At 38.4% G+C, this 27,919-nt stretch overlaps 3 protein-coding genes across 3 annotated transcripts; 2 read left to right on the top strand and 1 right to left on the bottom strand.

Moving 5' to 3' along the window:
* Window positions 1–139: 139 nt before the first annotated feature.
* LOC128867888 (uncharacterized) lies at window positions 140–9,909 on the top strand. Its single transcript, XM_054109466.1, has 2 exons — window positions 140–668; window positions 9,272–9,909. The coding sequence occupies exons 1-2, from the start codon at window positions 146–148 to the stop codon at window positions 9,907–9,909; spliced, it is 1,161 nt and encodes a 386-aa protein (XP_053965441.1). The 5' UTR covers window positions 140–145.
* A 2-nt stretch (window positions 9,910–9,911) lies between these two features.
* LOC128867889 (uncharacterized) lies at window positions 9,912–15,578 on the bottom strand. The gene is made up of 3 exons (XM_054109467.1): window positions 15,511–15,578; window positions 14,773–15,389; window positions 9,912–11,179 (listed from the first exon to the last, which is right to left on the bottom strand). The coding sequence occupies exons 2-3, from the start codon at window positions 14,819–14,821 to the stop codon at window positions 10,191–10,193; spliced, it is 1,038 nt and encodes a 345-aa protein (XP_053965442.1). The 5' UTR covers window positions 14,822–15,389; window positions 15,511–15,578; the 3' UTR covers window positions 9,912–10,190.
* Window positions 15,579–20,593: 5,015 nt separating this feature from the next.
* On the top strand, window positions 20,594–27,580 carry LOC128866225 (nucleoporin Nup188). Its single transcript, XM_054106789.1, has 11 exons — window positions 20,594–20,763; window positions 20,822–21,041; window positions 21,116–21,955; window positions 22,030–22,201; window positions 22,277–22,386; window positions 22,453–23,151; window positions 23,214–23,482; window positions 23,546–25,613; window positions 25,704–25,858; window positions 25,926–26,139; window positions 26,203–27,580. Exons 1-11 carry the CDS (start codon window positions 20,741–20,743, stop codon window positions 27,151–27,153), a joined length of 5,721 nt encoding a protein of 1,906 aa, XP_053962764.1. The 5' UTR covers window positions 20,594–20,740; the 3' UTR covers window positions 27,154–27,580.
* Window positions 27,581–27,919: the final 339 nt, after the last annotated feature.

Below are 27,919 nucleotides of genomic sequence, written 5' to 3'. Positions count from 1 at the left end.
TCTTATTATATCCCCCTACATCAACCTGTTTTTCTGCACCACGCAGTCATTTCGCTTTCAATTTCAATTTCACATGCAATGAAGTGTTAAATTCAATTTAAACTCCTTAACTTGCTTATCGCCAAATGCGCCAGCAGCCAGCCATATGACCACAGCGCATGTGTGGTGGCAGCCCACGACAGCAGTGCTGAGTTGCATGTTCGCCATCACCTTACGCCACTTGGGGCTTCCGACGCTCATTTGCTACCGCCGAGCGTTCGCGTGCAGACGCGCCATCATGGAGACATTGGAGAAAGAATTTACTGACTTTTTTGGTGAGTGCAAGAGGCAAGGATTCACTGCCGCAGAAATGCGTGCCATATGTCAGCCACTGTTACAGCGTCGCAACAACAAATATTTGTTGTTAACGTGCGTCTTTTTGGCTTTGATTGCCGCTTTGTATTTACTCTACAACTGGTCGGATGAATTTAGTTGGTTTGTGAGCGCCATTGGAAGGCTGATATTGCTGCAGGTGTTGCCCTACTGGAATTGGACACCGTTATATAATAGTCGATGCTTGATCGAACGTGCGGCAGATAGAGCTGATGCGCAGAGTGTATCGCCGACAACCAATACTTTGAGTCGATACGAAACCGAACCTGGGAATTGTGTGCTCTGTGAGACACTTGGTGAGTAAAAACGTGTGATTGTGAGTGTGGGTGTTAAAGTGAATTCCTTTTTATTGCTATTTAAATATTAAAATAGATATGAGTCTCCAAAAGTTATTAGTTAGAGCTTGTCAATTCGGGTGAGATCGGAGCTAGAGAGGAGCAGTCCCCTATTCCAGTTTATACTAATGCCTATATCAGTGACAATACTTAAGAATGTCATCACGAGATGGTTTTAAGAAAATCGCTGAGATGAGCCAATATAAATTAATTTCTTAACACAATATCGTTACGATGGCAATTGAGTCCACTTTACTTTCAGTAGTTAGTTCGATTTTGATGAAATTTGTCATGTATCCTTGTAATTTAGTAGACTGATAACTGTACGTTCATTATATTAGTGGTAAAAGAGGATAGTTTCGAAGACTTGGATTGATTTTTTTCTTTGTAATTTCTCTACTTTAAAATATTTTTGCTATTTTGATGATAACATCGGCTCACGAATTTTTTTCTTGCGCTCTGAATGCCACTTTAAATCATGTTGTTGTTGTAATTATAGCAGCATAAACATTCTCCATGCATATACGAGGTGACAGTTCTTGTTCGGATATAAATCCGTTTCGTTCTGGTTACGTAGAACCGACTATCGTGGGAACGGTAGATTATGTAGGATCGCTCTCTGATGCTGGGAATCAAGTAAATACGAGATATTTGCAGTTTACCGTTATTCAGCTAAAAACAAAAGTGGCCCCACTTCATCACGTACGAGGGCCATTTGAAAAGTCCATGGAAAGTTTTTAGAAGAATACACACCAACTTTCAGCCAGCTCGGTATATTTCTTTGTGTTTGGCAATCGTTCGAAACGAGGAACTCGAGTGATTTTCCTTTTCCATCACGACAACGCACCAGCTCATGCCTCAGCAGTTATGGTCGCAAAATTATTGCCAATAGGACTCCAACTCGTTTCACATCCCCCTATTCTCCAAACTTGGCTCTCTCACATCCCTCGGACTACTATTTATTCCACAATTTGAAGAAATGGCTGGCGGGAAAAAGATTTCATTCAAACGAGGAGATGCTAGCAAAAACGAATGGTTATTTTTCAGACTGCGACAAATCCTATTATGCGGGAGGGATTAACAAGCTAGAATAAGTTTGGACAAAGTGCATAAGCCTAAAAGAAGACTATATCGAAAAATATAAAAAGGTTTACTCCAAAAAATACATTTTTTTTATCGACTTTTTAAACGACCCTCGAAAGATTTACAGACTTTTGCAGATTCTGTTATTTACTTTCCAGGTTTCACAACCATACCATAAGCGAACCATGTTTACACTCGTAATAAAAATTCTTTGTTTGGTACGTCTACTAATATTTCTAAGTTTTTAAAAACTTGATCTGGCTTTATTTATACGGTCGGATACGTCACTTTCAGTACCTCCATTCTTGGCAATTATGCTGCCTAGATAGCAAAACTCGCTAACATCTTTTATTTCTCGGCGATGACTTCCTCGCTTGAACTAAATTTTTTCCCCGCGAGCCATTTCTTCACGTTAAAGAACAAGAAGAAGTCGTAGGGAGCCAGATCGGGTGAATACGGAGGAAGCGGCAGCAATTCATGCTGTTTGGTGGCGGCAACTAGGGTGCGTTATCGTGGTGAAACAGCACCTTCTTTTTTTCCAAATGCGGTCGTGTCTCGCTCAATTTTTTGTGAAAGCGGTCCAATAACTGACTTAAGTACCGTCCAATGATCGTTCTACCTCTTTTTAAAAAATCATTGAGAATGATGCCGTTCGTATCCCAAAAAATCATCGCAATGACCTTTCCAGCCGATGGACAGTCCCATCGTCCTCTTTGGAGTAGATTCACGGGGTTTAACCTTTTCTTTTGGATTAAACATTTCTAAATGGATTAATTTTCTATTCGGATTAAACATTTTATAAAACAATTAAATTGATTTTCGGAATCAGCGAGAGATTCTTCATAGAAATTTCTGTGACATCCGGTGCATATTTTTGGTCTAAACCAGTGGCTTTTTTGGATTATCACACTTTTCCTGCAACCGAACGTTACATTTCTTCATGGAAGAAAATTCAAATACAACATATACATATTAATATAAATATAACGGGTGTTAAAAAGAATTTTAAAATAAAAAAAAAGCAAAAACGTCTGAATAAGCAGCTGTCCGATAACTAACGATTTTAGAGATGCGACATTTTTCTTTATATACAACGACAAAAACAGTAAATCGTAGGAACAAACTTAAAACAAAAACGTTCCAAAAATCAGCAAAGTTTTATAAAAATTTCAAAGATTTAAATAAAATGTTTGGTATTTTTTCGGTAATTGGTTCGTTAAAGAGGTGATTCTTCTAAAATCCACCTAACGCTTCCACACCATTTTGTTGCCACACCCTCGCTACCAACTTGTTTAACGGTTAATTACAGCATGAGCGGTTTAAGAATCTTATTAGGCTGCGTCTAAACCAGACAGTTGTTCGAGACTTCTGAACAGTGGTTTGCCAAGGGTTGATATTCTCTCCTTCCATAAGGCAGGGCATTCACAGATGAAATGGAAAATCGCTGTGGCAGTGTGTGTTGTGAGAGCTGCCCATTCTGGCTGCTTGTTCCCCGATAGACCAGAAGCCAGTTACGACAGCCGCGAGTCTCCAGATGTCCCGTCGTTCCATATTTGTCAATATTGACGTATGTTTATGGTTATAGGTGGGCCATAACGTTCTGCTAACGGCGGACCCATGTGTTTTTGTATAAATCAAAGAAAAACATAATTTTTTGATGTTGACGATAATAATCATTTTATTTGGTTCAAGTAGATTTGTTGACATCACTTTTTGAATATGATATCTCTCAAATGGCCGCCTTGAGCCTGTACGGCGTATTGTGCCCGTTTTGCAGCATTTTCCATACTTTTAGCTAACATTTCGACTGGAATAGCGGCTATTTCCTCACGGATGTTGTTCTTCAGCTCTTCTATGGTCTTTGGCTTATAAGTATAAACCTTTGATTTAAAATATCCCCACAAGAAGAAGTCAGGTGGCGTTAAATCGGGCGAACGCGGTGGCCAGTCAAAATCGCCATTTTTCGACATCAAACGACGAGGAAACAATTTCTTCAAAAAATCGATTGTGGTGCGAGCTGTGTGTGGTGGAGCGCCGTCTTGTTGAAACCAGAACTGCCTCATACGCTTTCGACGAATAATTGGCATCACAAAATTGGTTATCATATCGCGATAACGCTCTTGATTGACGGTAACAGCTTAACCATCTTCATTTTCGAAGAAAAACGGCCCAATAATCGTTTTGGCACTAACGCCGCACCAAACAGTGACTTTTTCGTCGCAAAGAGGTACCTCTTGAATTTCGTGAGGATTTTCAGTGGCGTGAGGATTTTCAATGGCGTTCATCTTCTTCTTCTTTTGACTTCTTTTGTTGAATGTAAATTTCAACAATTTGGGAGCGCTCGCGTGGCGTGTACTGTTCCATGGTAAAAATCTGCTTGGACTGACGCTTCCAACGCGGTGAGTCATTAAGCGATCTGATGTCTCTGTCAAAAAATACAGGGTTGCCAGATGGGGCCGTCGAATATGGGCAACCCTGTATGTTGTCTAGTCTCTCCATCTGCATTCCGCGTAGATATTTTGTAGATATTTTGAGGAAATTGCATTCTTGATTGCACCCAGTGGTGTGAATACCGATTATGCAAGAAAATTATTCATAGCAGATCCCCCTCCATCTGCTTGCTCGTTACCTTCAATGTTCCGATGTCTCAGGACCCAGTTTAAGGTAGCAATATGGTTTTCACTCAAGGTAGTTAGGCTATTCCTACTTTGTTCCACCAGTTTGGAGGTTGTTGTAGCCGAATCCAGGGCTTGGATTAGTAGCCTTCAAGCTTTGCCTATTGCATTAGGATTTTTCCAATTCTAAATCTATGAGCATATATACCTACTCCAACTCTATCTATTTTTGAACCATCTGTGTATACTGTGGTGTCGAATTTGTTTTGTGAGAATCCCGGGAATCGCCATATCCCGCTCGCTATCTTTGTGCTCGGAAACTAAGAATTAGAGCTAAAGGTATAATAAATTACTTTCTTTGTAAAATTATATATTTAAATCAAGAATTTGAAGTGAATTATTTTTTATATAAAAAAAATTGAAAATAAGTTACTTCATTATTTTGATATTAAAAAAATTGAAAGTTCGAATTGATCGTTTAATATCTTAATAATTGCAATTATTTTTTTGGTTTTGCAATTTATCATTTAATAAATTAATTGAGCAATAATTTTTTGTTTCTTCATGTAAAATTTATCCAGTATCTTAATTTCCGAGAATTTGCTCTGAAAGAGAAAAATATCAAAAAAAGTACATGAAAAGTACAAAAGCTTATTAAATTGCTGACGGGAAAAATTACCATATTTCGTATTAAGTTAAAAAAAAATTATCATATTTAATTAAAAAAAAGCAAATAAAATTCAAAATAACGAGCTTAGCATCACATGATTTTATTTGGTCCACAATAATTTGTTCCATTCCATCAACGCTGTCAGCCGAAGAACATTCCATTAGCAGTTGCATTGTTGTGGCAAACGCAGCTTTCTTCATATTTTCCTGGCTTCCGTCTTTGCATGTATGTATGTATATAAATATATTGTCAAATTAGTTAATAACCAAGAAGTACAAGCATAAAAAAACAAAATATACCTTCAGTGCTTTCCATTTGTTTTTCGGAGACTGCAGCACCAGTGACTGAAAGCTATTGTTCAGAAGTACATTCCTCTATATCATTGGCCGATTCCTATTTAATATATTACTTGAAATACATTTTATAAATTTTATCTAAGATATATTTACTTACACCTCCATTTTAATAACCTTTTTTTTTAATTTAGAACTTTGACACTAATCGCAATTTGCAATCAGCTAATTCTTGCATTAAAAACTTGCGACTTTCCCTCAAAATTCAATGAGATTTTGATCTCTCACTTTTCTCTACTTTGCAAGTTTTTTGCATACATCAACACCACAACTTAATAGTCTGGGAGCCAGGGGTCGATTTTGGACTGCGTTTTTATACCGCTAAATTCTTGACTATACTTGTGATTTAGCTTTCATGAATAAGGAAAGTGAACGTCAGCTAGCGCACCTGGGGTGGATGTGATTGTGGGAGGGTACGAAACGTGTCGAAAAAAATTTCTACCAACTCATTTTATACCGGCTGAAATTTTTTTCATGTACAGTAGGTTCTGTTTTTATGCGGTAGATACGTTCCACAAGAAACAGCATAAAAAAAAACAGCATAAAAAAAGCTACTAGTTCTATAGTAAAACTATAGATACGTTTCAAATGCTAAAACCGCATAAATCTGAAATAATCGCATAAAAAAGGGCACTACTAGTCCCATATTATTACTATAGATACGTTCCATAGACCGCATGAATCTGAAATAATTAAATAAAATCGCATAAACAAAATATTGTATCTTTGAAAATTATATCTTTATATATCTTCCATACTTGTAGGGTTAGCATTTCTGATGTAATCTGTGATGAGTTTTTGCTTAGCTGGTTTAGAATCTTGTTTATATGTACAATTCCCGATAGGTCGACATGCATTTTGTAATTTAAAAAAAAAACCGCACTATTTCAAAATCGCATAAAAAAAAGCCGCATAAAAACAGAACCTACTGTATTGTTGACATTTATTAGAATAAAAAAAAGTCAGCTGCGCGGTAGAGGGCGGAAAACACGTCTGTTGAACAGGTGAACTTGTAAAAAAATTGAAAAGTAAAACAACTTTATACCGATTGAAATTTGTTTACATCATTTTGGACACATATGAAAATATAATAATGATGGTCAGCTACGTTTATAGCGGTGGGAGGACCGTCAGCCGAAGCAAGAATGTATCATTGTGTTCATACATCTCGGCGGCGCGCGGAATTTTCAATGCTTCGACTGACGTCTTTTCCCCCAACTAACAATCAGCTGATTTTTCCATTTTCATTTATTAATACTATAATATTTGAAAATTTCAAGCGGTCTTTTATCAATTTACCAGAGATATGTTTAAGTAAATTTACAAAATTATATCATGCTTCATATTAATATAGAATATTCGGTTCATTTCATCATATTTAAATTAATTTATTATTAAAATATAACATTCTTAATATATTATTGAAATATAAGATATTTAATTTATTATTGAAATATTATATAAAATATAATTGAAATATGAAAGAGAATAAAATTTTTTTTAATTCTCAGCGTCGCTATTTTCGTCACTGTCATCATCGGAGTTATCGAATGTTATGTTACAAACACCATCTTCTTCAGTTTCGACATCGTCTGTAAAATACAAATGAATCGAGGAAGTCATGTAGGTCAATATTTGTCAAAAGAAATTGGGAGAATAAATATGTTCATTCCAGAAGGGCTCGTGTCGAGATTAGAGACGCTAGTGATGGTCGGTGGCTATTGATCGCCTATAAACCATTTGAAGAAATATTTGTCATTGCTTTCGTCCCATCCATACTCGGTAGGTAATAATTCCGTTGGCACGGGAAGATGAGCATGGCTCCAAAGGTGGGCGTTTTACAGGGCGGGAACAATGAGCCTTCAATCCTTCTTTCGAGATTTATCGGGTTCGAGTCCTTATGCGTACCGTATGCTTTCGTGAATGTTACGACACGAGCAGCATTGATATCTTCAATTGCTGTCATAGCATATATCGGCAAACATATCCAGTGTTACAAAGACTTCATCAAGATCACAATTTGGAATGTTCGAAATGTCAGTTAGTGCCTGTATGTATGTTGGTGAGTTTCGTAGAATTTTATATGGTTTTATGGCAATGCAGAGCTAAAATTGGAACCCAATGTTTGATATAACTTGGTGACGTTGATAAATTTCTGATTGTTGCCGGTCCCAACGTGCATCGAGACATTTAAATTGCTTTTGATGTTATTCATGTTCCCTAACATAATAATTAAAATGTCTGTTACATGAGCATCATAAGTCAACAGACAAACATGGAAAATTATTTTTGTATCAGCTTCTTCGTGACCTAGACATGCCAACAATGGATCTGATACTCTTTGTACTTTGCCTTGATACACTTGATATTTATGATATTCCAAATAATTTGCATAAATGATTTTATTGCCAATAAATGGTGCCATGTGATCATTTGCCCAATCTTGAATTATTTTTCAATGCCTCCGCGAAATTTGATGGTCGTACTTGGTCAGGTCCATTTATTTGGAAACGCTGCCTTGGATTCTGCTTCTTTGTGAGTCTTCATTGTCTTTGATTGATGGAAATATGTTTCTATCGAAGGCAATTATTACAGTGTTGGCATTATTGTTCGTAAATACTTGCATCAGCTTCTTTGATACATTCCCAAATGAGGACGGGACGTCTTTTATCAAATGTATATTGAAAAAGCCATCATAAATAATTACATCGCACCGTACTGGTGGGTTGGTACTCTTGCCATCTTACCTACCTACCTACCTACTGGTGGGTTACTATCAATCTCATTTTGAAGCACTTTTAACAATACCGATTTATCAGTTTTGCATATCGTTCCATCTATATGACACAAAGGTAGGGGAACTGGAGTTAGAGGATATGCTAAAACCTTGTCAATATTTAATGTTTGTTCTAACAACAGAGAAAACAATTGGCCAAATAAATCGCGTTGCATTTGTATTGCTATCTTTTTTCCAGCAATTGATATTTTTTGTTTCGGTGCAACACTCGCGAAATTTAGAATTTTATTTCTCTTGATGACTTTTTCAAATCATTGCCACCGCTATAAATCCAGCTGACCATCATTATTATATTTTCATATGTGTCCAAAATTATGTAAACAAATTTCAATCGGCATAAAGTTGTTTTACTTTTCAATTTTTTTTACAAGTTCACCTGTTCAACAGACGTGTTTTCCCCCCTCTACCACGCAGCTGACTTTTTTTTTATTCTAATAAATGTCAACAATACATGAAAAAAATTTCAGCCGGTATAAAATGAGTTGGTAGAAATTTTTTTTCGACACGTTTCGCAGCATCCCACGCACGTACCCACCGCTACTGGACCAGCTGATGGTTGGTTTCGTCATCCATTGGATGGCGTCTGCCTTCAGTATTACAATCAGTCGGCATAAAACGATGAGGTCAAAATGACCCCTGGCTCCTGGACTATAATAATCTGTAAGAAATGAATAAAATAAGTGAATAAGAATAAAATATTTGCTTCTTGGAAATACCTAATGCATACCTCTGTTTACGTTTCTCCTTGGAAACTTCAGGTGCCTCTCAGAAATTAAATTGACGGAATATACTAAATATAGGTTCTATAGATTTTTTTTTGGATACCAAACAAAGTTGACTTTTGTCCTACGGTGTAGTCTTACGCATTGTTGCTATAAAGGCTCAAGTTACTTGCGCGCGTTTTGAAAAAACAATGCGCAGCTTTGATTTATACAGTTTTTGTAAGAATATGAACTGCATTTTTATAACAAACTAGCAAACCCAGAATTTCGAATTAGTTTATTGATATTTAAATAAATTTTTTGATAAAATTTTCTACTTTTCAGAACGCATTCCCACCACATCGAATGTGACTTTCTCATTTCTTGAATCTTTTTATTTGGAACGTGGCTGGCCAGTTATTGTTACCGATTCACATCAGCCACATTCGCTCAATAGGTTTCTCGACGAAATGTACAATGCACCAGTGGATTTTCTAGAAAGCAATCCTTGCGATGTCTCAACAAATTTAATGCTGAAAAAACTCTTCAATTTGGAATTGGCTTTGCAGAAAATCAAAAACAGCACACCCACCAACAAGTGGTTCCTACAATTGCGCAACTGTGAGCGGCGTGCTGTAAAGGCGTCTCGTCAATTCATCAGACGTCCCTACTACTATCCATTACATCTAGAACCATTCTACTCAAGCTGGGTGTTAATGTCACAGAATTATGCGAGCGAGCAACTGCGTGAACTTTACGTACAAGGTTTGGTCTTCGTACAACAAATGATTGGGTATTTCGATATACGCCTGCGACCGAAGCAACCGTGTCAAGGGCCATGTCCAGTGGTGAATATACGCTTGAGCGCTGGCGAATGCTTAGTTTTCTCCACCGATTTGTGGATATTCAGCTATGGCACCGAATCGTTGGAAAGCAAAACCACTTCGATAGCAACTCTTTTGGAAATTGATTGGCAGTTATAAACTTAACTTTAGATTAATTAAAATGTATTGGAAACTCAAATATTTACACGTATCTACCTTTCAATTTACAGCTTATCTTAAAACATAATTACATTTAATGATGCTATCCACTTCATATTCAAATAATATGCATACACATACATAGATTCATATACACATACATGTACACAATTCCAAAAAAAATGTTCTTATACTATTTCGATTCTAAATATTTCAATTTCAAAAAACAAAAACAATAATAAAAAATAAAAAAGTAACCACGCTTTGATTCCCACATCTCTCTATGCCTTCCGGTTTTTCGCCTCCACCAGCTTTTGCAGCGTCGCCGTCAAGCTGTTGATTGCATCAATTTTCAGACGTTCGATCTTCTCCTGTTGTAGCAGCGACATTTTGTGGAATTGCATTTGTTCACGGTGCAGCTCTTTCTGGCACTGAATTTTTTCTCGTTCCACCTCCAATTTCCGTTCGAAATAGTCCTTCCACCATTGGCTCTCTTCCTGTTCCATATTACCCTCAAGCGGGAACTCGGCCTTATCACATTTGTTCCCGCCTCGCTCATAACCATTCGCATGAGTTATCTCCAGCGGTAATTCAGCTGCGTTAAATTCCAGTTTTGGTTGTTTTAACTCAGACATTACCGTCGAATCCTCGTCGAATTCATCATTTGATTTATCCAAATGCGTTTCGGCATTATTAGCCAATAATGACAACTGATTTCCATCGCTATATTGCGTCATCATCTCATTTGCCATGGACGGAGTTTCTTTGATTTCCCGCGCATGTTGAAAGTTACTCGGTGCGGGTTGTTGCTGCCCCGCCGGTTTGTGACATGGTATCGATTTTAGTTGAAAATCATACATATCTACTTTTTTATCCTTCAAGTACTTGTGCATTTCCTCAAAGAATTCCCAATGCACATACCCACTTGTCTTTTTCTTGGGTAGATTTTTACTATAGGTAATGAGTATATTATGCCACTTCTTTTGTACTTTGGCGGCACTATAGCGAAAGCCCAATTTTTGTAGCTGTCGTGTGCAGTGCAGCCAAAGAGCAGTCCGTTTTTGTCGGCCTTCGGTGAACATGCCTTGCATTGGACCGCGGATGTGTATGAGCGCGCGTGTTGCTTCTGTAGTCCAAGCGCGTTCATATGGGCCGCGCCCACCGATTGAGACACTATTACCATTGGCACCCTCTACCACCTCTTCAAGTAGAGAGTCATCGTTGAGATCGTCGCAGTCTTCGAGATCTTCATCGCTGATTTGATAGTAGTCTAAAAGATGAAAGAGAAAATTTGAGAAGATATTTAATAAGTAAGTTGGTGGGTAAGAAGTCAGTGAAAACAAAGAACAGCAGGAGAGATGCCAAGGGTTTGAAATTCTTGATTTCTATTAAGCAATGGAACATCATCAGCATGAGGGTTACTGTGAAGAACAAATCCGAAGAAGATATTACTGGACCGATCGTCAGTTGAGTGGAAGATCGTACGGTATCAGAGTTTGGTTGACGAATGGCCTAACGCTCAGATAATTATTATTTTTTTTTTAGGCCTAATAAAGGGAAAACATGGTATACTGTCACCTGACGCAAAGCATTCTTGATTACCACTTGATTATCAGCATCCCACGAGTACCCGAAACTTCCCAGCATTTTGTGTTAAAAAAAACAATGAGTTTGTGTTTCTCCCTAGTCCAAAGTCGTGATTTGGTGAAAACTGTCAAATTGAATTTGTCAACTGTTTTGTTTCTCTGGTTTTGTGTAAGAAGAATAGGAGCTAAAATAACAATAAACTCTAACAATATCCTATTTCGGGCAAGAAATGGTGGTTTTCCGCCGCCGTAGCCGAATGGGTGGGGACGTGACTACCATTCGGAATTCGAAGTACGTTGGTTCGAATCTCCGTGAAACACCAAAGGGAGAAAACATTTTTTTCTAATAGCGGGCGCCCCTCGGCAGGCAATGGCAATCCTCCGAGTGTATGGTATTTCTGCCATGAAAAAGCTCCTCATAAAAAATATCTGCCGTTCGTAATCGGCGTAAAACTGTAGGTCCCTCCATTTGTGTAACAACATCAAGACGCACGCCACAAATAAAAGGAGCTCGCCCAAACACCCAAAAAGGGTGTAAGCGCCAATTAAATGTATACAATGGAGGCTTTTTGTTCCATTGCTTGTAGGCAGTTTATGCTCTCGCGGGAGGAAATTTCATTCTTACCTTCTTTTGCCTGACATGCCTTCGAAAATGAGAAATGTAGACCAAATGCCTATCAAAAGACACGTATAACAGAGTCCACAGAGTCTCTGTTCCGCAGTTGAGAGTGTAGAGAAGGTTGCGCATGCGCATAGAGTGATACCGCTATTCAGCTCTTAGTGAGTTTTGCAGTGTTGATGTGTCGCTATTTTGATACTCTCCTCTAAATACTCTCATGTTTCTCATTTAAAATTACGTTTTGGCAAAGTTATGCTCATTTTTGCATTTTAATCTGCGCAATTTCGAAACCTATGAATGATAGATACACAGTACGATACACAGAATGCAGAGCTGCGAACAGCATCATACCGTTAACCGACTCTCAGTGATTTTGAAGGAATCAGCTGATTTGCATACGTCATGGGCTGTTGTGACGACGGGTTGTTTACGGAAAAACTCAAAACAGTTTTTGCCCATGCTACTTCGTTACCGTCTGAACAACGACTGATTGGACGATTATGTGAATACGCGTAAATTGAGTGGACACAATTTTCCTTCGGGTGGCCAAAACTGGGAATCTGTAGTATGCTGCTACAACAGAACAATATATCATCTTTAGGTGATATTTATGTAAAATGGTTTGTTCCCGTCTTAGGTTGGTCAAAAGACGAGTGTCCTGCTCCTCACCAAACTGTCATGTCTCAATCCCTCTTGTCATTATATTACTTTTCAAAGCATCTAGCTTAAGGGGTTAGTCTACTTTGTCACTTTAAAATTTTTCATTTTTTTTTTTTTGCATAATTTGAAAGTATATATATCCAGAAATATTGTGTAAAAATTTTAAGAAAATCCGAGCACTCTAACTATTTTTTTTTTACCTGAACATCAGTACCTTATTTCGTCTACCTGCGCGTATAGCGTGCATCGATGAACTTTAAACGCGTTTTTCTGAAAACAACGTTTTCAAAATCTAGCTCCACTGTATCTCAAAAACTAATCAACCGATTTTCATAAAATTTGGATCATATATTCTAGACATAATTTGCACCAAATTGACGCTCGGGGGTTTTGAAATTTTAAATTTTTACTATATATTTTTTTTAAATATGCGAAAAAAAAACCGTTCTATCAAAAATTTTCCATTTTTATCAGCCATTTTTTTTGTCTTCATTAAAACCTAATATCCGAGGGTCATTTTGTAGCCAGTATCTTACTGAATCTGAAACATTTTGATTTTTTTGTTTCAGACAAGCCGTTCTTGAGTTCTGATGGAGCTGCCTCACCAACCCATGTTTGAGACGTTACGCTTCACTGCTATTTTTTTACTAAAAATACTATAAAATTGAATAAAAAAAAATTTATTTCTGAATTTTAAGACTTTATTTAATAAATCAAACAAATTTTATATTACTATCATTTATAGTTTTTTAAAAAAAAAAATCACGAATATAGCCTTTTTTTCGAGTCTCCAAAGTAGACTGACCCCTTAATTGTACTTGGAAGTACTGGCCTAAGCATGCCGCTTGATCAACACGAAGTTGTTGTTGCTTCCACATAAAAAAAATGTTGCTAAAAAAACGAAAAATTGTATTTGTAGGTATTTTTATGCATAATTTGTGTTTTTTAATTTTAACACGCAGCCCTTTTAAATTAATTAATTTAATTTAAAAATTAAATACAAATCATAAAATCACAATATTACCAAGAAATTCTTTGAATATTCGCAAACAAAAAACGTATCTTCATTTTGTTTGCTTGATCGCAGCACTGACGGCATCGCGAAAAATAAAATAGCAGTTCTCGGAAGGCGCCACTTTCTATAATCTGTACACCGTGCTGGTGATGGCTAATTCGGTTATCGGACACAATTGATACTATTGCAAGGACTGCTTCTTTGTTTTTGCTTTGTTTGTTCATTTCCATTCTTATTGATATTTTTACATTCAGAACACAAAATTGCAAAACCAAAATACATGTGAATATTGTTAGTACTTTGGTGCCACCACCTTTTATAGATTCGATTTGTACCGTTGTTTACTCACTTATGGTGAAAATATTTACACCGCTGTTTACTCACCATGCATACACTCTCCACACGCCACCACTTAGTGAAGGCCTTTCGCTCACAGCATCAGCCTTATCAGCTCTAAACTAAATATTTTCAGCAAAACAGCATGCGGTGAGTGGGAAAATGAGCACGAAATAAAACGCAAAACGTAAACAAGGAGCAGAAGCAAGGATAAGATGATAATAAAAATCTAGCGCACACATGCACTTACACACGCACACCCCATTTCACCCATTACACCCCACACATTCTATCCCTGCAAGCTGCAGTGATGCTAAAATTGCTTTCGAACATCCTACTAGCAGTGCAAATCCATACTCGCCTACAAACACACGGGTAAATACTTATATTTTAAATGAATGCATACATATTTTATATGTATGTAATTTCACCGATAAAAAGAAACCAGCGCACTTCAATGGCTAGCAACTAAACGAACGAAACACGCTAAATTGTAGAATAAGGAGAGTAACTTGCAAGGATACAGAAAAACTGATGTATTAAATTAATGCGTAATCATTATATGACGCACATACACCAACTCCGTACATGCATACATCTGTTAGTATAAGTGAAAAAATATTGGAAAATCACTTTTGCCTACTTACTGTTATCATTTTCCAAAGTATGCGCCGTTGGTCCCACGAGCTGTGCCATTTTCTGTTCACTTGATTTATTCTCCTTGCGATTATTGATTATTTTTATTTTGTTGTTTGAAATAGCAATTGTTCAATTCCAATTGTCCTTCTTCATTTAGCTGCAGCCGCTACCTTAGCACTAGATCTACTTCGTAGCGATAGTTTTCTATTACTAAATTTCATCCTATCGCAAGCGCCCTTGCGATGCTGTGAGAATCCTTGCAACTTCGACAGCTTCGTTGAATTCATTTGCGTTGTGATTTACTATAAGCTACTGACTATTGCCGCTCTCGTCGTTAGATCTGCTCTCACTGTGCTCGCTTGGGTCTGTAAGCGCTGACGGGGAGGCGCTTTGTTACTTTCGTGGTTATGTACTTGCTTGGAGACTTCAAGGCAGGATGACTGTTGGTAGGGGAGTTTTTACAGACTGAGAGTATGCACATAAGTATGTTTGTATATTTGTGTTCGGTTCGGCTACGTAGGTCGACTTCGTTCGCTTTAGCATCAATAACACCGCTAATCTAGCAAGCGCTCGTTAATGTACCAGCATACGATAAACGGAAGGTGGGGGCTGCTGACTGAGATGGCTAAGCAAATAGCAAAGTGAAAACAAAATGTATCAGAAGAGGAGTATAGAGTGCAAAAGCAAAGTTTTGAAAACTACCCCATTTAGTAGTGAGAATTAGCAGAATTTTCAAATGTACATACCTGCGCATATGTATGTGTGTATGGAAAAGTAGTTGATTAATTATTATAGACATGTATAGAGAATGAATATGGGATCACTGTAGCTGAACGGGTGCATACGGGGCACCATTCGGGCATGAAACACCAAATGATAAATTAGTCTCTTTTTTCTAATAGCGGTCACTCCTCGGCAGGAAATGGGCTCGGGCATTTTTTCTATGAAAAGGCTTCTCATAATATGCCCTCTGCCTTTCGGAGGCGACATAAAACTGTAGGTCCCTCCATTTGTGGAAAGACATCCCGTCGTGTATACTAATTAGGCGGAGGAGTTCGGCCAAACGCCCGAACAAAGGGTGTAGATGCCAATTATACATGTACATATATATGAATTATCGGAACAACTGGATTTTTTTGTTGCAAAATCTACATACTATCATACATATGTGTATTCACAATAATAACAGCGCGTCATTAAGTTTTGACTATGCATTTTTTATACTTATATATATAAATGTAGTTCTTACTACAACAAAATTCGAAATTTTTTTCAAATTTTTAATTGTGCAGTTTTGTAGCCCACCCAAGCAAAAAAAAACACGTTTGAGCCACTTCAAGCTTTTGATGAAAATTTGTCGAGTTTTTCAAAGTTTGAAATTTTGAGTTATATGGTGTTCGTATATATATATGTATCTTCAAATATTAAGATCTTATAAAACACATAAAAAAAGTTAAAAAATAATAAAATAAAATAAAGTAAAAAAATAAAATAAAATAAAAAATTAAATAAAATGCAAAAAAAAAAAAATTAAATAAAAAATAATAATTAAATTTCAACAGCCTTGCAAGCCGTTTCGTGAAATTTAGAAAAGCGTGTACTAATTTATTAAACAACGAATCCTGATAGTGAACATGCAAAAGTAGAAGGAGTTACAAGTTCTAGATTTAATAGATTAAAAGACTTGCAAATTTTTTCCCAAGTAAACTTTATTGGAATTGCACTTTTAGTAAAAAACTATCCATATAATTTTACTGTTACTAAGTTGTATGATGTTGGGAGATACTATATAACATATTACTAAACATTTTTTCAAAAACCATTCCAAAAATATTTCTGTTTTGTATTATCATATTAAGTTCTCAAACTCTTAAAAAAACACGGGATAGTATTGTACAAAAAGAGTCCACAGGGGCACTCCACAGGAGTATTATCTCCACTCCTCTGGTTATGTGTTATTAGTAAAATCTTAATAAAACTTAATGGAAGTGGGTTAAAAGTGGTCGCGTACGCTGATGATGTGGTGTTAATGGTATCAGGACTGTGTCCCAATACGATCAGTGGGACCATTCAGGGGCATTAAGCAGGCTTAACTCTTGGGCTACAGGCTGTGGCCTAAGTTTAAACGCGCGTAAAACAGAACTCATGCTATTTACGACCAGATATAAGGTACCAATTTTTACTCCACCGAACATTAACGGACAAACACTCTCACTTTCCCCAGTGCAAAATACGTAGGGGTAATTCTGGACTCCAAACTTAACTGGAAATTAAACATTGAAGAACGAGTAAAGAAAACACAAATCGCTTTATATGCCTGTAAACGTATGCTAGGAAGAAGATGTGGTATTCAACCCAAGTATACATTATGGTTGTATAAGGCGGTTATACGACCAATTTTAACATATGGCTCGGTAGTTTGGTGGGAAGCTCTAGAGAGAGAATACAACATCAAATTACTTGGCAGAATACAAAGATCAGCCTGTGCAATAACAGTCGGTGCAATCAGAGCATGTCTTCTGGAGGCCCTAAACGCTCTGACCCACGTTATTCCGGTAGATCTACATATCAAGAAGATGACAACATTGAGTGCATTCAGGTTAAATGAAGCGGGTCGCTGGAAGGAAAAAGCTCATGGCCATGCCAGTCTATTACTGCGACAAACACAGTTTACCTCGAAGAGGACTGACCACATCGTCCCGACGGTAACATTCAGTAGAAATTTTGTTACTCTCTTTCCATCTCGGAAAGAATGGTATAAGGGATTCTCACTAAACAAGTTCGACACTACAGTCTATACAGATGGCAGTACAATAAATTGTGGTGTTGGAGCTGGCATATATTCTCATAGACTTAAAATTGAAAGATCTGTGCGCCTCCCTAGTGCTTGCAGTGTCTTTTAGATCCCTCTTTTCAGGGCAACATCGCAATTCTTTCGGATAGCCAAGCTGCAATCCAGGCAATAGGTTCAGCTACAACAACCTCTAAACTAGTGAAACAAAGCAGGACTAGCCTTACCACCTTGAGCGAAAACCATAAAGTTACGTTAATCTGGGTCCCGGGACATCGGAGCATTGAAGGTAATGAAAAAGCGGATGAACTGGCAAGAAGGGGATCTGCCATGAATAACGCTCTTGCAGAATCGGTATTCACAACATTAGGTGCAGTCAAGAGTGCACTTTCCCTAAAATACCTCTGAATCGCACTATTGTAGATGGAGAGACCAGACGAAATGCAAAATTAGCAGAACGTTATGGCCTACCTACAACCTTAAGCAATCGTCAATATTGTTAAACATGAAACGACGGGACGCTTGGAGACTAACGGCAGTCATAACTGGCTTGTGGTCTGTGGGAGAACAAGCAGCCAAAATGGGCGTCCCTCACAACACATACTGTCACAGTTGTAAACAACCGGAGAAAAAGGAAACAATATTCCATTTCCTCTGCGAATGCCCTGCCCTATGGAAGGACAGAATGTTACGCCTGGGTAAACCGCTGCTCAAGAGTCTGGAACAGCTGTCTGGCTTAGATGTCGACAACCTGATAAGATTCCTGAACCGCACAGACTGGATATAGTCATGCTCTAAACAACTGGTAAACAAGTTGGTAACGAGGATGTGGCAACAAAATGGTGCGGAAGCGCTATTTGGATTCTGGAAGAATCACCATTTAAACCAACTAAATGTGCAAAATATGAGCGCTCTCCCATTTATCCTTTTTTCATCGACATTTTCAGTCGAAATATGCATATTTTGCTCATAGGAAAAAAATAACATTTTGCCTTATGGGGGGCAGCTCCTTCAACAATTTGAAATTTCCTTTTTTTTCAGGGATATCTTTAATATATTGGCCTTTGTAAGTACCTAAATTTTTTTATTAATTAACTCTGAAAATATAGTTTTTATTTGCTTATGAAAAAAAAACACTTTCACTTCAAATTTTCATTTTTTTTTAATAATATATTTTTCAAAAATTCACTTAAATCCAAAAAATATACACTCGCACGCGTGTTTGTACTTATTTTTATACTGGTATTCGAAATATAATATTTATTTATTATTATTATTTCAGTGAAAATTAAATATAAACGCAACTACCAATATCATCACTTTCCAAATTTAAACGAGAATAACAATTCACTGGAATTGACAACAGTATAGTGTTGCCGTATGCCTTCAATTGCAAATAAAAAATATGAACAAAAATGAAGTTGTTGTTGTTGTTGTTATAGCAGCATAAACATTCCCCATACATATACGGGGAATGCTGCTGAAGTGACAGTCCTTGGCCGGATATAAATCCGGGTCGTTCCGGTTACCTAGAACCGACTGTCGTGGGAACGAACAAAAATTAAATATTTTCCAGTTCCGTATTAATGATGGGGATGGAGCTTATTGTGCATCTTTCTTACACACACGCAGGCCCGTCGAGAGGGGGGGGTATCGGGTACTTTTTCCCCCGGGCCCAGAGTTTTCAGAGGGGCCCGGACTCGAGATTATACGTATTTATATGAATTAGACATCATTTGAAAGGGCCCGCATTTGCAATTTTCCCCCGGGGCCCGGATTTTCCCCCGGGCCCGGATATGCTCTCTACGGCCCTGCACACACGCATATGTCGTTTTAGTTTTTGGTTTAATGTTTTAACGTGAAAAGGAGTTCTACACAAAAATATTGTGGATGGCGTAGCCGGAGTTGGACTGTTGGAGGTTATTTTTTTGAAGCGTGGCCAAAGGCCATCCTCGCGAAAATAATTTCTATGCAAAAATATTATGAATGGCGTAGTCGAATGGCGTAAATTCTACAACTTTACAAAAACAATTCCAGTCGACGTTCCTGTAGAATTTAGTTGTATACGTATATATTTTCGAAAATGTTTCTCAATTCTAAACTGAAGGAAAAAATACTGCAGATTTGTAGACAACTTTCCAGTGAATGGCTCTGCATGCGAACTTTGTTTTTAATTGAGGTGTCTGGCAACTCCAACTTTTCGCTAAATTACACAAATTTTACAGTTATATATATATATATATATATAATTGGCGTGTACACCCGTTTTGGGTGTTTGGGCGAGCTCCTCCTCCAATTTGTGGAGTACGTCTTAATGTTGTTTCACAAATAGAGGGACTTATAGTTTCAAGCCGATTCCGAACGGCAGATATTTTTTTTATGAGGAGCTTTTTCATGGCAGAAATACACTCGGCGGTTTGCCATTGCCTGCCGAGGGGCGACCGGTATTAGAAAAATGTGTTTTTCTTAATTTTGGTGTTTCACCGATATTCGAACCAACGTTCTCTCTGTGAATTCCGAATGTTAGTCACGCACCAAGCCATTCGGCTACGGCGACCGGCTTTACAAATTTTACAGTTAGTTACTTAAAAACTACAGGACTCCGGAGAGCGCGGTTTTCAGTTTAAATATGGAGATACAGCTCTCTATCCCCCTTTTAAAACCATTTTTTCCAAAGCCTGTTATATTATATTATATTAAAGATGATATTTCCCCAATTTCTTATGTAAGATACTTGTTTTATAACATTAATTGCAGTTTTTTAGTTTTAATTTTTAACTCATTAATAGCATATATTTCTTTTTATAAATCTTTTCTTTTGTTTTGGTCTAACAGTCTACAAGACCTTATTATCGATGAGTCATGATACGACTTCGATGCTATTATATATTCCATACTGCCTTAATAAAATTGGATGTACCTTAAATTTTACATAAGGGTTAACTGTATGCCGTTAGTTTTTCTTTTCACTCTATTACACGAAAAGTCTACTACAATCCGCACACGGCCATCAGCTGTGTTTGACAATTGACAACTGCATCTAGTTAGAATGTCATCTATGTTAGAATATTTGGCGGTTGAACAATGTGTGTAGTTTCACTTTGTGGTGTTATTTGGTAAATTTTAAGTGAAATTCTTGTTAAATAACATAAAAACATCAGCCAAAGGGGGTTTAAACATTAACAATGAGTGCGAACGGCAGTGTAATGTAAGTATAACTTTTGTAAGTTGTTAGTGTACCATAGTTAAACATTCCCTCACTGCAGTACCGATTGGAAACGGCTTTGGCAACTCGTGTCTGGCATACACCACGAAACACCGGAGAGCACAGTGCGTGAGGAACTGCTAAATGTATCGAAAGAGTTGCAAGATGGTGTATTACACTTTCGCAAACGCGCCACATCGAATATAAAATTAGAAGATTTGCTGAAGGAAAAAAAGCAAGAGAAATTATTGCCATTCACGCAGAATTTGCAAGAGTTGTTGGTAGGCAATGAACAAAACAAAAAATAACAATTTTTCTTTAATTTCTTATTAATTACATACTCTTTCTGTGGCAGGACTTGGAGTCTCAACAATGCTGGGAGATACTTTGCTACTATCTCACCAACGAATATCGCGGCTCAGCTAGCTCGCTCACTAGCCACATTTCATCGGAGAGCAATATGAGCAAATTGCTGGATGACATATGGGGCTATTATACACTCGAACGCATGATTGTGTTGAAAATCGTAAAAAATTTGCTACTCTTCTATAAAGTTCCTAACCATCCCTACCATGCGCAGTACAAAGAGATTTTAAATAAAATTACACTACAGAAACTGCGCGATTCCTACCTCAATCAATTGGAGCAACTTATTAACGAGTATCCGCCTATCCAATTAGCAAATGGTGAATTTTTCGATTATCATACACGGCTGATTGTATGGTCAGAAGGAAACGCACGCGAAATCAACGAAGTGATACACATTTTGATGCTCATTTGTGAGCATTTGCCATTTGAATTAAAACATATAGAAAAAGTATTTAACTGCTTTAGACAACATACATTTGGGCGTCAGCAAAGTTATTTGGATGTTGGAAAACCACTGCATAACGAATTGATCACACGCTTAGCGTACTCGGAGACTATTTTGCTGTTGAAATGCATCGATTTAGACGATACCGCCACGACATTGGCACTTAATATAATCGATTCGTTGGATAAGGAAATAATGCGAATGTATCATAGTCCAGAAAATGGGCCCCTTTTGTTGGCTTGGATGTTGCTCAAAATACGTTTCACAAAAGCGATCGAAGATGCAGAAACTTTTTTGCCATGCCAGTTAATGGGAAAGAGGGCTATTGATCTCAGGTGTTTTGAGTATTTGCATAATTTGCTCACCTGTACAATGTTTAAGGTACCACTTTCTTATCTGGAATGATTGGTATCATAGTAATAATAATTTTCATTTATTTTTTGTTAATTTTTTAGGATGACAGCTTGGTGTCGCGCATCGCACGTAAGACTGTGTACAACATGCTTACGTACATGTGCGATTACTTCGATAGCGATGGCTCCTGTGCACGTCATCCATATATATATGAACTGTTGTGCGAGCTACTGTCTTGGCCGGCATTAGCGAAGGATTTTTGTGCGGAGCAAGGTAAGTTGCAGCACAAAGAAATCTGAAAAATATTATTTTTTAAAAATACCTATTCTTATGCTTTCATTTTTTCAGAAAAAGGCATACGTTCTCTGTATAATACGCTCTTGGAAACATTTCCTTTCGATTTCGTACACCTTTCAATGCTGGCGAATGCGCTAACCAAAGCGGGCGCATACACTTTTGTAGGCAGTTTTAAGCAAAACCAGCTAAGAGTTAAAGAACTAACATTTTGTGTTTTTACTTTTTAGGTAAAATCTCAGCTAGAATCATTGCCTATATTCACCGATTTATATGATGAATGTAAATACGCCTTGCGTGCCATCAACGAAGAAGACTACATACTCACCAGCGCCATAAAGCCATTCCCTCACTTGGATTTCACCATTCCCGCCAACACAACAGCGGTGATAATGTCGCGTCCCATGGGATATTGTGTACATTTTCGTGTTGCGCTTGACTACTTTGTTGTGTTGCACCACGAAATAAACTGCTTGCTCGCCGAGACCATACAAAATCAAGGCGATTGGCAGCTGAATGAACGCGTACGGCGTATCAATGCGGGTCTTGAGTACTTGCAAAGTGTTCTTCAACGCACAAAGTCACTCAGCGCTATAAGTGCTGAAATGGTGCATCCTACGGAGATGTGCATTGACTTATTAAACAAATTTAAGGCGGTGCCTCAACCGCCTGTTGAGATGTTGGCAAATTGCTTGAATGTTTGCACGATGCTTTTACCATTAGTGGATGCTGAAATTTTCGCTCGGGTCATTCATCTTCATATTCTGCCAATGATCACTAATGAAACATTGGATAGTTACAAAGATTATGCCGTTGGCATTTGCTTTGATTCCCGTGTGGTTGGCACTTATTTGGTTGATGTGGAGAAAAAGTTGGAGCGCTATGATTTTTTGATAGCCTATTTGGGTTTTTTGCGCGCATACACAAAGGTGAATAAGGAGCAATACGCATGTTTGATTTTTTTTTTTTTTTAATTTTTCTTCGTCAATAGTTACAGCGCAATAAATTCTTCAAAATTGAGATACCAGGTCTAATCTTTTTGCTGCGTGAAGTGTTCCCTCATATGCATGCCTGGGGCTTTCAGAGCCAATCGGAGCGCCACAAAATTTACACCGAAATTATGGGATTCGTTTGCGATATTTTAGATACCGTAACAAGTCTGGGTGACAAAGACGAAAAGATTAATTCCGAGAAACAATTCCTGCGCGACATATGCATACATAGTTTATCGAACATGGAAAATGGTGTGGTTCTATTGAGGTGCGTCTCTTTCTTTTTTTTATTCCCACTCAAAATTAAAACTAATACGCCAACTCTCACTAGGTTTGTAGCTCTGGGCAATGCATATTTGCAGCATGTCATGGAGATGGAGTTGAACTGGATGATCCAACAATCGCATGGCATCGTGTTGCTGGTGCGCTTAGCTATGCGCATACTCATGCAGCTGCTGCGTCTCAAAACCACCTCACAGGATTCAACTGAGCTATCGCCGCTCGAAGCGCTCATCTACACGCAACCAAAGCAACGCGATACTCTCCGCATCATTCCAGTTGTCACCAGTTATATGAGCAATATTTTCGACCGCTGGCTGCCCATTCTGTCGTGCCGGCTTTTACGTCGTATTGCGCTTGAATTTAATATGTCACTGCTGGCGTGTTTGGACATGGAACCCGATCAGATACGTCTAACGTTTCTGCAACGTTTACCGGATGAATTAGAAAGCGATTCACTAAAGGTGGCTATACTTGAACTGGTAGAGGCCTGCATTGAAAAGCAACCAGGCGTCACTGAAGCATTCTTCAAAGTCAATGCCACACAAGAGAAACGCTTTTTGGGCAAGGAGGCTGGTGTACAAATCGCCGATAGCATATTAACTTTCCTTGAAGATTATCTAGAAGCTGTGGCGAAGGATCCGAAAACTGTGGAGCACACGCTGCCGAGCAAAATTATGAATATTTTCCATTCGCTCTGGAAGAATGGCATGCAAAGCTTGGTGGAGGATCTCACAAAACGCCCGAAGTTTTGGTTACAACTTTGCAATCCGCTCTTCAGTACGCTGGGCACAAATGTGCGTGTCTACACCCAACTATTGAATATACTTTCCATAGAAATATTTTCAACAGCGCCGAACGGCAATACTGAGTTGAAGGAAGTTGTTTTACGCTTTTTCGAAACGGCAAACTTCAATAAATGGCTCAATTACGTCTTTGATATGCCGAAAATACCAGCCGCTGAGCCCTACTGTGCTGTTGAAGTGTTCAACGAAGACGTGCCCGAATGGCTTTGCCGCCTGGCAGCATTCAAAAGCTTTCTTATTATACTGTTGAAGAAGCAGCCATCCTTTATCGAAGTGCCGCCTAAGCAATTGAAAAAGTTGGCTGAGCAAACGCTGCTGACGCTGGTAGATCGCGCCGAATTTATCGAAGATCTGCGTCCATTCATCGTGCTCAGTGAATTGTATCTCTTTGTGTTGCTCAGTTTCAAGCTATCGTACACAGATACGCCTGAAGAAGATGTTGAAATGCTGAAACAGGTCATCAAGCTGCTCTGCCGCTTATCCTCTTGCTACGAGGATTTGCATGTGCGCGCCAAGGAAGCTTGCCTCGCATTCACTATTAAGTGCGCCGATTTACTGGCGCCGGAATTATTAAATGATTCGGATGCGGCGCTCAATTTTCTCTACTCGGTGGTAAGCATCATTTGCACTGAATTGCAAAATTTAGAGAATAGCGCACGCGATGAGAAACAGGCGAAGTTGGCACTGGAAAATCTACAACAGGCATCGTCAAACTCGCTGGTGCTGAGTTTCAACCTACTAAAGACTGTTGCTGGCATATTTCATGAGTCCGGCCCCGGTAACTGGGATACGCCTTTCATCGTAAACAAAGTATTTCAACGCTTGTTAAGCTGTGCCAGTTCCATACTGCACCTATACAGAAAACAAAATCTCACAGTCGAGCTGTTGGATGTGTTGATAGTCTTTGCGAAGGGCAATTGCTCGGCAGAGTTTTTGCACTGCGATGTGGGTGATTATCTGTGGCTGAAATTGCTGCCGCCAAAAGACCTGTTGCAGACCAATTTCGCTGTAATTGGACAAACGAAAACGGATGACAATAGCTGGACTGTGCAGAAGTGGTGGCCCGTCTATACGCGCGGCATCACCTTGGTCACAATTCTATTTGAAAAACACAAACATTACTTCGTGAAACAGGCATTGCAATTCGTGGGCATTCATGAGGAATATTTGGTGGATTCCTTACTGCTGGCCAAACAAACATTGGAACCGCTGGCTATGGAGCTAATTAAGAGCGCCATTACGTTGGTGTCGAATTTGGTCGAATTCGAGACGATGTGGCGTTTGGAACACTCGCAATCGTTGTTTAATATGTTGGTGAGTGGAATTTTTTTAATTATTTTTACTTTTTAAATTTCTTAATAATTTTAATAACAATAATGTTTTTCCTTTTAACCCTATTCGCAGCGCTCCGTTCAAGTCCTCATGGGACACTGCATTTCAATGTTCCACCAACCGAAAAACTTAAAGTGTTTGATAGCAGGCCGTAACTTGCAGCTGGATATATTATCGGACATAGAGCAACCGGGATTTACTGATGAAGTAATCAGCGCCTTTAACAAGTAAGTGAAGTGCTTCGCTTTGCAGTCCACCAAATTAGCTAATGTCTAAAAATCGAACTCTCCTTAGTCTCACTGAAATTATCATTTTGAGTGTGCAATGCCTGCAGCGTTTCAGCCCCAAGCTGTTGGATTTAATATGTGCGCCCGAGCTTTTGGTTAGCAAATACGAACCGATTTTCGAGATACATTTTGGCGCTCCCAAATTAAATGAGACTGTCATAACGTTAGCATTCGGTACGGTGCTCAGCATTGTTGGTGTTTTCACAAAAGTGTTGAATTTGGTATGTAAATGAAATGTAAATGTAAACGCCCACCAACTGACATCCCGCTTTCTCCACTTTCAGCAAGGCTATTGCTTTCACGAGGTGCCACTTAATGTGATACCCTCCACCGTCAATGATGCCGTAAATATATCACAAGGCGGCGCAGCTGCACTCGTCAGAACACAACGCCAATTTTCTAAATCCGTTTCCATTACATCGGTATCATCAGCCAATTGTCCACCCAATGAGCTACTATCCAATCTGGATGGTGAACTCTGTTTACTCGCACTCGAGCATGTGCTCATGCTAGCCGCCTCTCAGAGCATGTTAGCTTTGAAAAATCCCTACCTGCCTGCGCGTGAAAAGCAAATAGTGCGACGTGAAATCAGCACCGAGCTACTGACCTTTCATGAATTTGTGCGCAAAAAGGTGCTAATCGAACATCGTGAACACCGTGAAATGTGGTATCGCCGCAAGCATGGCTTGGTGTATATGAAACTGGGCGAGAGTGAGTCATCAAACGCAGTTACGAGCGCATCAACAAGTAGCAAAACAAGTGGCACTAACACCACCGCACGTAGTTCAACAGCCGCGCAGCCCACTGCCCGACATCATCCCAACGATCTGCGCATGAATGTAGTGCGTCGTCTTTATCTACAACAAGAGCAAAATCGGCAACAACAACGCACACCTTCAACTGCCACAGACAATACATTCGAAATGTCGCATGTGATCAGCCCAATTGGCGGTAACGGTCATACTCAGGCAGCGGTGTCTTCCACACCACAATTGTCGCGTCCGCCGCTGAGGCGTCAGGGGGATCCTCCGCACACCGGCAGTGAAGTGAAGCGGAACTATGGCACGGTATGTGCCAGCAATCCGGAAGATGAGGAGGTGGAAGTACTTGAGGAAATACAATATTTCCCACCTGAAGAGCCAAGCTACACGCCGCTCTCCTACGTGCAACTGGTGGAAGAGGATTACTTGCATTTCATGTCCAATCTATTTACCGTCATATGCCAAAGTGATTGAAAGGCTGAATGCTGAGGTGTAGAATGATGTATTACATCGTTTTTTAGAAGCCTTTTGTAACGACCGGACATTATTTATAAGTACGATATTAAGTATATGCAGGTTTGGAATTCAAAAGTTACAACAGCAACTCAGTTATAGTTTTAGAAGTTTTGAGAATACACTTTTCTATGAACAAAAGAAAAACGTAGTATTTAAATTGAATGAGAAAACCGTTTTTCAGTGCGATAAGGACCCTGTGTGGTGGGTAGATCGATATTAAATTTAGATTTTATTAAAAGTTTAAGTAAAACGAGTTTAGATTTATTAAAAAATCGACTTTTTTTTATAGTACTCAAGAATATGGGGTAAAAATTTTAAAGCGAAATTCGCATTATTCCCGATTCTATTAGCACTTCAGTGACTGCCCGTCGGTTCAGCACCGTAGCGCGCGTTAGTTAGAACCACGTTTTTCTCGAAACTACTGTTTTTCAACTGGTGGGCACTCTAGCTCAAAAAGATATCGACCAATCGTTATATTGTACATTTTTTTCGGAGTATTCTTTATTCAATCCTTAACCTAATTCTGGAATTATATTATCATTAAAAATATTTTTTAAGCAAAATAGATAAAAAAAATATGGTTTGAAAAAATTACATTAGTTTCAAGCGCCTCAAAGATATGCAATTTTCAATATTATTTGATCAAAATTAGGTTCATATTCTTAGGAAACATGTTGTTAACGAAAAAAAAAATTGTTGTTGGTTACGGAGAAAAATTACAACT

This window comes from Anastrepha ludens, chromosome 6 (genome assembly GCF_028408465.1).
Source record: "Anastrepha ludens isolate Willacy chromosome 6, idAnaLude1.1, whole genome shotgun sequence".
Lineage (NCBI taxonomy): Eukaryota > Metazoa > Arthropoda > Insecta > Diptera > Tephritidae > Anastrepha > Anastrepha ludens.
Note: the sequence above shows the minus strand (reverse complement) of the source record. Positions and strands in the feature narration are given on the sequence as shown.